The 13472-nt window shown below is 40.4% G+C and overlaps 1 protein-coding gene across 2 annotated transcripts; it reads left to right on the top strand.

The window, feature by feature from the left end:
* Positions 1-2117: 2117 nt before the first annotated feature.
* LOC133933651 (protein-tyrosine kinase 2-beta-like) lies at positions 2118-13157 on the top strand. 2 transcript variants are annotated; one of them, XM_062380810.1, is made up of 30 exons: positions 2119-2284; positions 2390-2739; positions 3245-3423; positions 3520-3607; positions 3740-3819; positions 3951-4013; positions 4235-4289; positions 4397-4537; positions 4757-4828; positions 5040-5141; positions 5391-5508; positions 5685-5715; positions 6017-6042; positions 6226-6273; positions 6915-7009; positions 7140-7221; positions 8248-8348; positions 8562-8677; positions 9475-9575; positions 9737-9826; positions 9913-10117; positions 10400-10499; positions 10699-10746; positions 10990-11115; positions 11447-11479; positions 11673-11697; positions 11862-11902; positions 12004-12138; positions 12273-12353; positions 12682-13157. In XM_062380810.1, the coding sequence occupies exons 2-30, from the start codon at positions 2536-2538 to the stop codon at positions 12922-12924; spliced, it is 2829 nt and encodes a 942-aa protein (XP_062236794.1). In that variant the 5' UTR covers positions 2119-2284; positions 2390-2535; the 3' UTR covers positions 12925-13157. The 2 variants fall into 2 exon arrangements, with proteins under 2 accessions (XP_062236795.1, XP_062236794.1); XM_062380811.1 differs by lacking the exon at positions 11447-11479 and having other exon boundaries at positions 2118-2284.
* Positions 13158-13472: the final 315 nt, after the last annotated feature.

Raw genomic sequence — 13472 nt, 5'->3', positions numbered from 1 at the left:
AATTAATATTAATATGCATTTTTGTATTGCTGATTTTATGTTTATTTGTTGTTTATAGACCGCAACCCTAAGTCTATTATTTAATTACAAAAAGCTTAGAGTGGATTAAACAGAGGATACTTATAACAGTTTATTGGAAATAACTTATATTTTTGGCAACAAAAGCATTTGTAACAATATATTTAGCCTTTTTTGTTTGGCACTGCTGTGGGATTGCCTCATTTATTTTTAATTCTGTGCCATAACATCTTACCTTTTCAGTGCAGACCCATCCCCCCCATTAATTTAATATTTTTACTTTGAAGGCAAAAACATGACTTCCATTTGAACTCTTCACATCTTTTAGGACTTGACATCAGTATCACAGGACCGTCCCACCGATGATTAACAGGCTAATTAATGCAGAGCTGCATTTACAAATGTACCTATTTAACATGTGGTTGAAACACACACTGTTAACTCTAAATGTACCTCTATTATACATACAATCTTAATTTTTACAGCAGCTGGAGTAGATCAAAAGTATTTTATTCAAAGGAAGAGGAAATTCACTTAGTATTAAACAAATATAGCAATAGTGTTGGTAAATAGTGAAGGTAAGACAACAACTGACAAATTACGATTAACAATTACAGGCTGAACTCTGATTATTGCAAATCCATATACCAATTAATACACATAGTTATTATAGGCAAGCTCTCAGAATTTTTAAACAAAGCACATAGAGACTAATAACATGAAGACAAAGAAAACGATTATATTCAAGAACAATAAAAAGAGCGGTACATATTCATATGAAAAAGCTAAACAACAAGAAGATCTGTATGTGGTGCTCAACATTAACTGTGGGGTCTGGGCTGTTAATCAGACACTCACAGGGTGGAGGTTGTGGTTTTGAAAACTTTGTATACTAAGCCCAACAGGATGTTCACTTTTACTTGTAAAATATATAAATATGTGAATTAGCAATACAATAAAAGAGAGAAGAATGATGAAATTGATGTGAATAATACATTTTGGCATCCAAATCTTCACTCCTCCACCACCAACATCATCAAAACCTAAAGAGATTGATTTTGTTTTCAATATGTTTCAGACTTCCTGAAGTTCATCTATATTTCTGCATAACGCCACCAGCTGCCAGCTTGGTGATATCATATGATCACAAACAGGATCTAACTATTTCATAACAAATGGTTGTGGGCTTTTCGCAAGGGGAGAAACAAGCTGCGACTTTTTTTTCCACCAGTGGTCGTTGTTCTTGTAACACATCAGCATGTTCTTCCTGCAAACGTGACCCAATTCTCACACATCGACTCAGACACAGTCTTCAACCGGTGATTCAGAGTCAAGAGAGGCAGAACGAAACCATTCTGGTGTAACGTGAAACCAGGGGGAGAGAGGACTCGTGGTCAGACCCCTGCCTACACACAATATGGGTTATCTTAATAATGTTTTCCATTTCAAAGAACGTTTTATTTATTGATCTGAAGATTTGAAGATTAAAATACAGGGAGGTGGAGGTGTTGTGTCTGGATAAAGTCAATCTTATCTGGTTGGATACTTCTGGTGTATTGTGATGCTTCAATGACAGCATTGTATATTATATTTTAATGTAATGGTTTTTGTATTCTGAGTGTGTTTATCTTTATTAAAAGTGTCTTCTGTTAAATTATAACCTCGTGTTTCATGTCGAGCTCCCGTCCTCTGCATCTTCTTGTAAGCATCCAGTGTTCTCCCACGTGTGCTTTTGCTTTTTTCAGTTTTGACTTTTGATGAGTTTGTTGTTATTTTCACCTATCAAAAGGAAACTTTTTGTTTACACTCTGCATCCTGGGTCCATCTGCTTTAACGAATCTGATGACTAAACTGCACGAGTGAATAAAAAACACCAACTTCACTTGCACTGTCATTTTACTCATCAAACATTTCAGAAAGAGAAGTGAGCCTTGCCTACTTAGCACAGTGGGGGGGGGGGGGTTTGTTGTTTGTTGGACTGTGCCATTGTATGCTAGACGATAGGGGGTGACATGGCGGTTTCATCAGTTCTGTATGGTTTTCTGTTAACTTCCTTATTTTTCGGTGAGTGCCGCTTCCTCTTTTACTCACTGATGCGGTTCTTCTTCTTCAGACAAGACGCAGCTACAGACGACTCCTCTTCGCCCGTCAAAGAAGAACAAATATCTGAATGTGTACAGATGCATTATGAGTGCAGTTTGCAGCAGGGGTTGACTTGTCTCCAGATATAAAGTCTGACTTTTCTCATGCTGATGTGAAAGAAACGGTGAGTACAGCGATCGCAGCAGGAGTCGACTCGTGGGAATGTTCTGTAAACTCTTCAAATCCGACAGAGCCTGATTGTGACTGTTGGGTTCATCTTTGTCTCCAGCTTCTCCGCATCCCTCCGTGTGTGTGACTAAATGTGTGTGTTTGTGTGACAGAGGGAAAAGACCAAGAGTGAATGTGAGTGTGTGTGGAGGCTTGACGACAATGTATGTCTCTGAGCAGTAGTGGAGTGTGTGTGGTGTGTGTGCGATGTCAGGAGACACCAGCACCCTGTCCTGGAGGAGCATGTCTCCCATCTGCCGCTCAGACTCCTTGGATTTTTCTCCCACGGTAAATGTATGCAGGGACAACGTCTTCCCGGTGAAGATCATCAAAGTGTGCTTCCTTAGCAACAGCTCCAACCTGGGCAAGAACTTCAAACTGGTCCGTTGTGAGGACGGCTGGACTGTCAAGGTAAACTCTACCCAGCTCTACTCTACCTAGCTCTACTCTACTCAGCTCTGCTCTACTCTTCTCTACCGAAATCCACTGTGTTGTGTACTTTACATGCTCCACTGTACTCTTTGGTACTATTCTCTATTATACTTTACTCTACTGTGCGTCACTATACAGAACTCTGCTATACTCTACTATACACTATTCTACTACACTCTACTAGACTCTTCTGTACTTTACTCCACTATACAAAACTGGGCTATTCTCTGTACTGTTTCTTCTACTCCAAGGCACCATGTACACAACTATTCTCTATTGTAATCCACTATTTACACTCGTTTATTGTCTTTTCTACACTGTAATCTACTCTGCTATACTCTACTGTACTATACTCTATTGTTCTCGATTGTTCTCTGCTCCAGTATATTGTACGTTGCTCGACTCTGCTATAATTTATTTAAAAAACCTCATCACCTGCGTCTACAGTATGAGATTAACATGTTGGACGTGACTTGTATCCCAGGATATCATTCACGGGGTGCTGTCCAGTGGTTGTGTGGGTCCAGAGATAAAACACAGCCTGTGTTACAGCCTCCTCCTCAAACACCTCAAGTCCTCAGAGAAACACTGGCTGCACCCAGACCTGACAGTGTCCGAACTCACTCAGCGATATGAACAACAGCACCTGGAGGCCGAGTGGAGGTCAGTTCTTCTGTCTTTTTTTTTTATACTGTCGTAGTTTTACTAATTTACCACGTGAGCCTCGACTTGGAGAACTTAACTCTGTTGTTTGTGCAGATATGACCTGAGGATCAGATACATCCCATCAGACTTCATGGAGAAATTCAAAGAGGACAGAACCACTATGCTTTACTTTTATCAGCAGGTCAGTGATGTGCCAGTGTGGGTGTGCGTGTCTATCCCTGTTCCCGGCAGATTTATATTAGATAAGGAGTATCATGTTTGTTTATGGAAGTTGTAGTCAATGAAAGGTGTGTGTTTGTGTGCTTACCCACAGGTACGAAGTGACTACATGCAGCAGTATGCTTCAAAGGTCAGTGATGGGATGGCGCTGCAGCTCGGTTGTCTGGAGATTAGGTACTGCACAACTACGGCCTCATGCACACTCCTGAAAAAAATTAAGATATCTGTCACTGCAATAGCTTTAGTAACAGCAATGATTCTATACTGTTCCTTCATGATACAATGTTAATGTTTCATGTTCCCAGGAGATTCTACAAAGACATGAATCCAAGCGGACTGGAGAAAAAGTCCAACTTTGAACTATTAGAGTGAGTCTAATGTGATCCTTGTATTTGTGCATTGCCCTTTTCCTCAATTAAGGCAACCTGCGACTTCCCTTTTAGATCAGGTCTATGTGATACATGCACTACTGTCAAATCATCTTCAACAAAAGCCATTGTGTAAAGATGACAAACAGGGAAACAAAATGTTATGGAGTTAACACATCTTACTCTCTTTTAAAACAAAGGTTTGTTCTCTCCTCCAATAGGAAGGATGTCGGGCTGGACCTGTTCTTTCCCAGAGAGCTGATTGACAGCATGAAGGTAGGAACAAGCTATTTACCTGGTTTAAAACATTTAATTATCTTCTTTTTTACAGTCTAATACAAGTTTTACAAAATTAGCTAATTCAAAGTGTGTGTGTTTATCAGCTCAAGCAGTTGCGTAAGATGATCCAGCAGACGTTTCAGGGCTACTCCACACTGAAGCAGGACGAGTGCGTGGCCAAGTTCTTCAGCACTTTGGCCCAGTGCTACAGCTTCACACAGGAGAGCTTCGCCTGTCAGCTGGTGGTGAGCGCTTCAGTCTTTCAGCTTTTCTAAGAAATGAAAGGCTATTTCCTGCTGGTATTCATGGTTAGGGTTATTCTTTTAAGACCGGCGAGGCAGATTGATTGTTCTCTGCTTCGACATGTTAATGTGTTAATAATGTGATTGCATTCTCTGATGTACAAGCAAAAGCAAATATTCATACATCACACTTGTGTATTTGTGTGTTTTCTGTGTCTGTAGCATGGTTGGAGTATAACAATAGACCTGGTCATTGGCCCTGAGGGCATCAGTCAGCAGACTGAGAACTCAACCGTGAGCTAAAACCCTTCCTCTCTTCTGCTTTTGTCAAATTCTTGCTGATGTTGTTTGTTTTTTTCGTCATGTCAATTGGAAAGAAATAACACTCTATACAACTTCATAGACAAGAGATGCTGTACATGAAGATCCATTATTGCAAATCAGCATCTCTTTCTGTATTTATTCCTTCTTCATTTCTAAGTTTTGAATCTTTTTCTCAATGCAGCCCGTCTGTCTGGCTGCATTCACTCAGGTGCGCAGCATCTCCTGCTCTGCAGAGAGCGACAGTCGAGCTGTGCTCACTGTGCACATAGAGGGAGCCCAGCAGGTATACAGCTCTCATGTCTTGTGTAATACTACAGCAAACAGCTAAATCGTTTTATGTGTTGTTTCATATTTTTGGTGTTCAACTCTTACAGTTTGTAAGTAGAAACTATTTCTTCAGTGATGTGTTTTTTGATATTTGGACAGGGCCAGCTTGTGTCCCCCTGATTGAAACCACCTCACTTTTCACACATTCAAAAATATGGGTCAGTTGTGCAAAGCTTTTCAAAATGTTGTGCATTAAACCCTCCAGCCTCTGTCTGTGAACATCCCCTCCCTGGCTGTGGCCGAGAACATGGCCGACCTCATTGATGGTTACTGTCGCCTGGACAGCAGCACTGAGGGCTCGCTTATTGTCAGACCCAGCCAAGGTACAATAATAAAAGTACTAATCCTGATTTCTATTATTTAACAACCTGTCTTTTTATTGTCTTTTGTACTTCCGACTTTCCACCACAGAATTTTGGTTTATTCACTTTCTTTAAAACCTCAATTACTTTAACTGAGCCCTTTGTTTCATGTAAAGTAAATATCTTTTTTTACACAGGCAGAGAAAAACTTCCTGACATCCCTAAACAGTAAGTGTGATGTATAATATGTGTAAGTGAAGACTCTAACACGTCACTAAAGATAACCCTTAGCTGTTTTCAGACTTTGTTTCGTTTTTCCATTGTAATGTTACGCTGCTGGAAACTGAAAAAAATCTGGGTGTTGCTTTTTTCACACTTTCCTCGTCCTCTTCCCCTTTTCTCAGTATCTTTTCATTTTCTCGTATCTGATTTGTTAAAACGGAAACAAGGGTTAAACCATTGCTGTTCAAAGATGAAAGTTCATTTACTTCTTGCTTTTAAAGAAGGAATGTCTCTCTGTCTCTTCCAGCGGGGCTCCCACTGCTACTGATAGAGGTTTGAGTCCAATCTATAATCTATAAATTAATTGATGTTTATATTTAATATTCAATTTTAGCTTTGTACCCATTATATTGTTGTTTTATATTCTGCAAAGCAATAACTCGTATGGACTGATCAGCATTGATTTTGGCTTCTAAATGCAAAACAAATACTTTCTGCATTTTTCTTTAACTTCAGACTATGATATTTATGCTGAGATTCCAGAAAGCAGCGCATTGTCTGGGGGTGAGTATGTCTGCAAGCATTACATTGCATACGATATTCTATAACCTGTCAGTTAAATCCATAAACCGGTCATCGTGTGTTATTCTCAAACAGTTCCATCTTTTATGTGACTAAATCAAGTGTGCTCTTTTCCTCCTTGAGAAGAAAAGCCTTACATATGGCATTTTTGATTAGTGATGGGAGGTTAAAAGTATAACAAATATAGAAACTATAAAAACTACACTCCCAGTTACCCTAGACGGAACCAACATTACAGAGAAGTAAGGTTTTGCTCTGACGTGCCTCTCTGCAAGTTTCAGTTCCAGCCAGAACACCTGTGCAGTGGCAGGGGTGTATGAAGGTGGATCTTAACTGACTTGGTTTATTGAATTTCCACTTCTATAAACTCAAAGTTTACTTCCTAAATTACCTGCAGGAGTTTTAACATGTAGCTCACCTGCACAGCTGCATACTGTGCTGGGGGTTGAAGTGCAGCGATTCCTTTGCTTGCTTGATGTACCTGAATACAGCACAAAAATATCAAAATGATAACATCCATTTACAATTTCGATTCTAAAAAGTTAAAGCTGCCTGTATAGTAACACAATTCAACAATGTATTCACACACCTGTTTCTCTGTTTCTCAATGTGTGTGTGTCCAGACAAACACAGGATATCCAGAGATGACATTGTTGTGGGTCAGATCTTGGGTGAGGGATTCTTTGGAGAGGTTCATGACGGAGAATATAAAAGCCCTGTGAGTTCACTTTATCATGTAAAGTATAAAAGAAATGCAAAAAAATGCTGAGTTACAATTGGGGTTAAAAACAAAAAGTGCAGTATTGTGAAAGTGATGCATGTGTGTCTATGTGTATGTGTGTGTGCAGACGGGGGAGAAGATCCGCGTAGCTATCAAAACATGTAAAGAATGTTCAGCGGATGTGAAAGAGAAGTTTCTCAGTGAAGCTGGTGAGTATGAGGCCGGTGCAGTGATTATTTCCTCTGTAAACACGTGTACTGCTCAACGTCTAAGTCAGGTGACACCACGCCACAGTCTGCCAGAACTTTATAACAGGAAATGTAAAACTCTCCCCTTCGCGACTTACTTTATTACACAAAAAGTGTGAAGTAATAAAAGAAGAGTGGTTAGGAACCTTTCAGGATTTTGCAAGTTTCATCAGTCAGAAAGTTGCAGTAGAGTCTTCATGTTGTGTGGTTATGGCTTAGTGCAGAAAGTTCAGACTGGAGGCTGTGGTCGCTTCAACATCACACCAGTTTGTTCCATAGCTGACTGACAATAAGCGTAGGTGTAGAAGGAAAACCAGATATAGCATTCTCGATAGAGTGAGCACGAAAAGTCAGCTTGTGTCACTTTGACTCTATGAGTCTATAAAATCCAGACTAAGCATCTAAGTCCTGGATAAAAGAGTCGGGAAGCCACAGTGTGAGCAGATGACCCCTAAAGATGAAAAGTCAGTCTGAGGTTGGTGATTTAGTACGTTATGGAATAGTACAAATCATGTGACTCCAAACCCTTGTTTGAATGAACGCTATGTTTTGAAATTTCAATGTAATTTTTTGTGATCACTCGAAGAAATAATAGACTCCTTGGTTATTCTATTTCACCAGATATCTAATTCAAAGTGGCATTCATGTGTGCATGCCTATGTGGTTAAAGTGTACTTTTTCAACGGTGGTTTCAAAGTAAAGCAGAACTGAAAGCCTGGGCTGTCTCTGAAGTTGAGTGGTTAAGAGACCGTAATGGCTTTTATAGTTTTTCCATTAGGTGGACATTAGGTGTCTTTCTCTAATAGCTGAAAATAAAGCTTGAAACAGTCTGTCACTTTCGTTCTCTGGCATTAATAGATCATATAAATGATATATGTTACTGATCAGAGGTGTATTGTAAAAATGTAAGTCGCTTTGGATAAAAGCCTCAGCTAAATGACATGTAATGTAATGTAATGTAATAATGTATTGCTCTGGCTGTTGCAGGCTTGATGAAACACCTGGATCACCCCCACATCGTGCGTCTCATCGGGGTCATTGAGGTCGATCCCGTCTGGATAGTCATGGAGCTCTATGACCATGGAGAGGTGTGGTTTTGCTCCAATGTGATGATTTACTGTTTGTTAATCATGAAGTTATCTATTATCTTTGTAAAACTTTTATTTTCACATCTCACAGCTACATTTAAAGCTATGGGTGATTAATGCATGTGCATGTTTTAGTGTCCTGATGTTAAGACGAGTCTGAACAGAACTTAGATGGAATCTTATAAGAAGTGGATGTTGTTGTTTGTCTACCAGTTGGGTCAGTACCTCATAAAGCAGCAGTACATGCTGACCGGACCAACCTTGATCCTGTACAGTCTACAAATCTGCAAAGCCTTGGCCTACCTGGACGGCCTCAACATGGTGCACAGGTAACACAACCAATACTTTTTGTATTCAAAATTAAAATTAAAAACACAAATGGAGGCATCCTTCCTTGTGTGCATTTCAAATCAGGATGAAAGCATTTCACATGAGATGTTGCTTTGCAGGGGTTCTACTAATACAAATTAGCTTTGTTTCTCTCCTGATGGACATTTTATTATTATTTAATGTAAAATATCAACTCAGAGACATGAAGGTAATTTTACTTTTTGCTACAGAGCTAAAATTAGCATTAAAAACAGTGTACTTACCAGATAGTCTCAACAAACTTCATTCCTTTGCTAGCTAAGAGCCATCTCTCCAGTAAGCAACACTTCTACTGCTGCTACTGAAGTTAGCATGCTAACTTCTATTCTTTACTGAAGTTAGCACCTTTGCTTTTACTTAAGGTACCTTGCTAACTTCTGTACTCTACTATGCTTCTACTGAAGTTAGCATTATCATTTCTATTCTGACCCTCACTTCTACTGACGCTTTCATGCTAATGTCTAGTCTATCGTTTGCTTTTACTTAACATGGTTAAGTTTTATCAAGCTTTGTTTCCTAAGAAATCAACATTCTATCTTCTATTCTATTCTTTGCTTTGACTGAAATTAGCATGCTAACTAGCTAGCCTGGCTTGTCACCTTCCATCAGATGAAGTAGCTTCTCTTGAGCATCTTCTCTTGACAGCGAGATATTGAGAGAACATTTACACAAAGCACATTTGATATTTGACCTAATTTAACACGTGATGTTTTTATTTTTGGTCTGAACTCGTGTCTGGTTTGTGTTCCGTCTGAAGAGATATAGCTGTGAGAAATGTCTTGGTGAAGTCGGCCGAATGCGTCAAGCTCGGAGACTTTGGGCTGTCACGCTACATCGATGACCAGGAGTATTATAAAGGTACACACACACACACACACACACACACATCTGTTCACTCATTCTGGTTAAATTTATCTTCAGCATGCACCTTATTTCCGTCTTTATTAAAGAATATATCAATGTGAGTTCAAATTAAATATGTGTCCATGTGTCTTTTCTCATTACTCCTCTGCTTGCAGCCTCAGTCAGTCGATTGCCGATCAAATGGATGGCGCCAGAATCCATCAACTTCAGACGCTTCACCGCAGCCAGCGACGTCTGGATGTTTGGTGAGAAAACACCAAATGCAGGAAGATAAAAAACACTTTTCTGTGTGACACAAGACAATTCAGCCTTTGTGTGTTTGTTCAACCAGGTGTGTGTGTGTGGGAGATCTTCTCAATGGCCCAGCAGCCCTTCTCTTGGCTGGAGAACGGGCAGGTGATCCACCAGCTGGAGTCTGGGGTTCGACTCCCCAAACCGCAGTTCTGTCCACCCACCGTCTACTCCCTGCTCTATCGCTGCTGGGCCTACGAGCCGCCCGCCCGGCCCGGCTTCATCCAGCTCGTCTGCTCCCTCAGGTGAAAACACAAGCACACACATTATTTTTTAATTTCGCTTCCCACTCAGGGGTTTCTTTCCTCATTTTTTAAAAGTTTTGAAGATGTTTTGATTGTGATACTGTCGTTTCAATAGTCAAAAACAGGATTTTCATGGTGTAACACATTTTTTCCAGTGTTGCAAAAATATTCAGGTCATTGTTTCTTCCTGAGATTTGTGAAAACAAAAGGAAAAGATCCAGCTGAGGATGACATTTAAAAAGTTCAGATGTTTAACTACCTGTCTGTTTGTGTATTTGACAGTGAGATCCACAGGATAGAGTCGGAGCAGCATCTCAAGCCAGAGAGGTCTCGCTCCAACCCATCATTGTTAGACCGCAACTTCACAGACCCTCCACCCAAGGTACGACACGCACACACACTTCTTCTCTGAAGTCAATCTCCTTTTTTAAGATAGAAGCTCAGTAGCTTCTGATGCTGCTTTGTGATGTTTCATTTACAGAGTGTGACTTTATTAAATATGCAGTGTTTGTATGTATTTTTTTCATTTGCCTGACAGCCCTTTATTAAATGACATGTCCTGTGTTTTTCTCTCTCACCAGCCAACCAGAATACAAGGCAACACGCTTCCTTGGGACATGCACATACAGGTGTTAAACACACACACATCACACAGAAGTGCTCTTACACATAAATATACTCTAATGTGCACTCACATGTACATGCACTGACCACATGTAGGTGTAACTGATCTATTTCAGTTCCCTGTTGGGACATATTGTTCCCTAACAAAGAGAAAAGATGCTGAGTAAAGTTTGCACAAATGATACAGTGAAAATGCTTGATATCAACATCAATATAATGATGGCGTGTGTGTGTGTTTGTGAGTGTAGGCAGCCGACAGAGATAGCAGGCCAGTGTGGGAGAAAGAGCGAGCGCACGTGGAAGACACGTTACAAAGACAAAGATTAGAAATGCTACAGGATAGACAGTGGCTGGAGAAAGAGGAACGACAACTGGTGAGTAGTCACACACGCACACGTGTACACACTTACACACACGTACATACGAACAGTGTCTTAACACTCAAACAAGCCACTGAAAAAGTGAGAACTAGCCAAAAAGTCATAAATTTCCACATATATAGGTACAGTACACACAAAGTAGTTTGTGGCAGTAAGACCGTGAAGAAATTATAGAAGAGACAGAGTTGCGTCTCTCTTCAGGAAGATCTTGGGCACAAAAAAGTCACTATAATGCTACTACAGTGTTACCACTTATCTGACTGACTTAACCACATCACTCCAATTTTGCAAACACAACCGCTGAACGTGTTGTGTTTCTGTGTAGGATCCTGTTGTGCGACAGGATTCACAAATAAAGGTACACATACTCTTCTTTGAATTTCCTATTGTGTAAATGTTTGTAGGCCGACTATACTAGTCTCTTTTTGACCATAAGAGGGCAGCACCACACATATTTTCTTTTAAGATTTATTTCAACATTTATCGTCTAGTATTCATCATATAAAAGCTTTGGTGTTAGACCAATTATTTGTACTTTTGTCTTTTTACAGCCCCCGGAAAAAAGCCTGGAAAATGGTGAGTCCTGTTCAAAAGAATTATATTTGTATAGCAATTCACTCAAACAAGCTTTAATTTTTATAAAGTGTTGCATAAAAATACACCTTTATCAAAGTTCAATACAGTTTAGTCCACTCTATACAGTGTCCTGTTTAAAACGTGTGACACTTTCTGTCTGTCAGGTCCTCCAGAGAAGCCCCCAATGCCTCCTCCAGTCTCACAGGTAAAGTAAACCCAGCCTCTACTGTAAATATAATTAGATTAAGTATGTGTTAATATGACTGGGTATATGAAAGGGAAGCTGGGTGTTTCTTTGTGCCGTAGCATCGCCCCACAGCTGAGCTGGACCGATCGGGGGATCAGGTGTACACCGGCGTCATGGTGATGGTGAAACAGGTTGTTCAGCTGAAGAATGATGTCAGCACACTGTCAGCCTCCGAGTACCCCGGCGCTGTCAGGGTCAGTCCATCAACCACCTGGGAAGCACCTTCACAGGATATTACATTTCTAATCATCCACTTGATTTCATCCTTTCTTTTTCCATTCTTGCCCTCCCTCGCTCTACCCTCCCTCCTCCACCCTTCACCGTACAGGCGGTGGGTGTCAATCTGCGTAGCCTGATCCAGAGTGTCGATGAGATCCTGCCCTCTCTGCACTGCTCTGTCACCACAGAGGTACGCCTCACTTCCTCTGTCTTTGCAGCAGCCACAGTCACAAACATGCATGGAGGAAGTGTGTAAAGTAGTGATGACTGTTTTTTGTGGCAGAAAACACAAGTGTTAGATGCTTTGTTTTATTGTGGCAGAAAACACAAGTGTTAGATGCTTGTAGAAATCAAATCTGAATGAATACCATCCTGCTATTGTTAAAATCCCGGATTTCTTATTGTCTTTTAACTTACGAGACTTATACCTCAACACATTCAACAATTTTAAGTATTACATATCTTTAAATAAGAGTTAAAAAATGCAGCATTGAAATTTCCTCTCCTCCCTGTTTAAGATCGAGGGCACAAAGAAGCTGCTGAACAAGGACTTAGGCGAGCTGATTAATAAGATGCGACTCGCCCAGCAGAACTCTGTGACAACCCTGAAGGAGGAGTGCCAGCGGCAGATGCTGGCAGCCGCTCACACTCTCGCACTCGACTGCAAGAACCTGCTGGACGCCGTGGACCAGGCTCGGGTCCGGGCCAACTTGGCCAAGCCCAGAGCAGAATCACAAGATGCAGGAGATTCAGGGGAATGAGTAGCGGACACACATGGACTGGTTTTGAAAAAGCCACGCAGTTAAAAAGAGTTCAGTTCATATGGGAAGGTGCAACACTCCCTGTAGTATTTTAATATATTTTGTGTTTTCTACTAAACAAAATAACTCATGGTTAGATAAGGGGGAAGAAAGGAAACTATGACGATGTACAAAGCAAAAACATTTGTACTGTTCATTCTTTTTTACGATTAAAGACAAAAAGTGACATTCTGCGCCTCCCTCTTGTTATCATAGAACAGCTGGTCAACATCTTTTCAACATGTGGTCTGTGACAAGAAAGAAACTCTTTTTACATATATGAGAAAAGTACTTAGATTCTAAAAAGTATAAGTTTGTCTTAACTGCTGCCATAACTTAGGATTCTAGATTCCACAGTCTTTCTCAGCACTACTTTTAAACTCTGGAAAATCTGGTGTCACATAAAGTCCCTTTGATTGTAGGGTAGACTGCAGACAAACAGACTTGCTGTAGCTTGAAGGGAGCATAAGAATGTGATATACAAGATCTTTTTTTATCTTTTGTTCCTT

Source organism: Platichthys flesus, chromosome 22 (genome assembly GCF_949316205.1).
Source record: "Platichthys flesus chromosome 22, fPlaFle2.1, whole genome shotgun sequence".
Lineage (NCBI taxonomy): Eukaryota > Metazoa > Chordata > Actinopteri > Pleuronectiformes > Pleuronectidae > Platichthys > Platichthys flesus.
The sequence above is the reverse complement of the archived record's forward strand: the minus strand, read 5'-3'. Positions and strand labels throughout refer to the sequence as shown.

Bases quoted from the DNA above. Each gene is read 5' to 3' on its own strand.
- LOC133933651 (XM_062380810.1), top strand. From the start codon at position 2,536: ATGTCAGGAGACACCAGCACCCTGTCCTGGAGGAGCATGTCTCCCATC. The intron at 4,829-5,039 runs GTGAGCTAAAAC...TTCTCAATGCAG, and splicing joins AGCAGACTGAGAACTCAACC to CCCGTCTGTCTGGCTGCATT. The intron at 11,698-11,861 runs GTGAGTCCTGTT...TCTGTCTGTCAG, and splicing joins GGAAAAAAGCCTGGAAAATG to GTCCTCCAGAGAAGCCCCCA.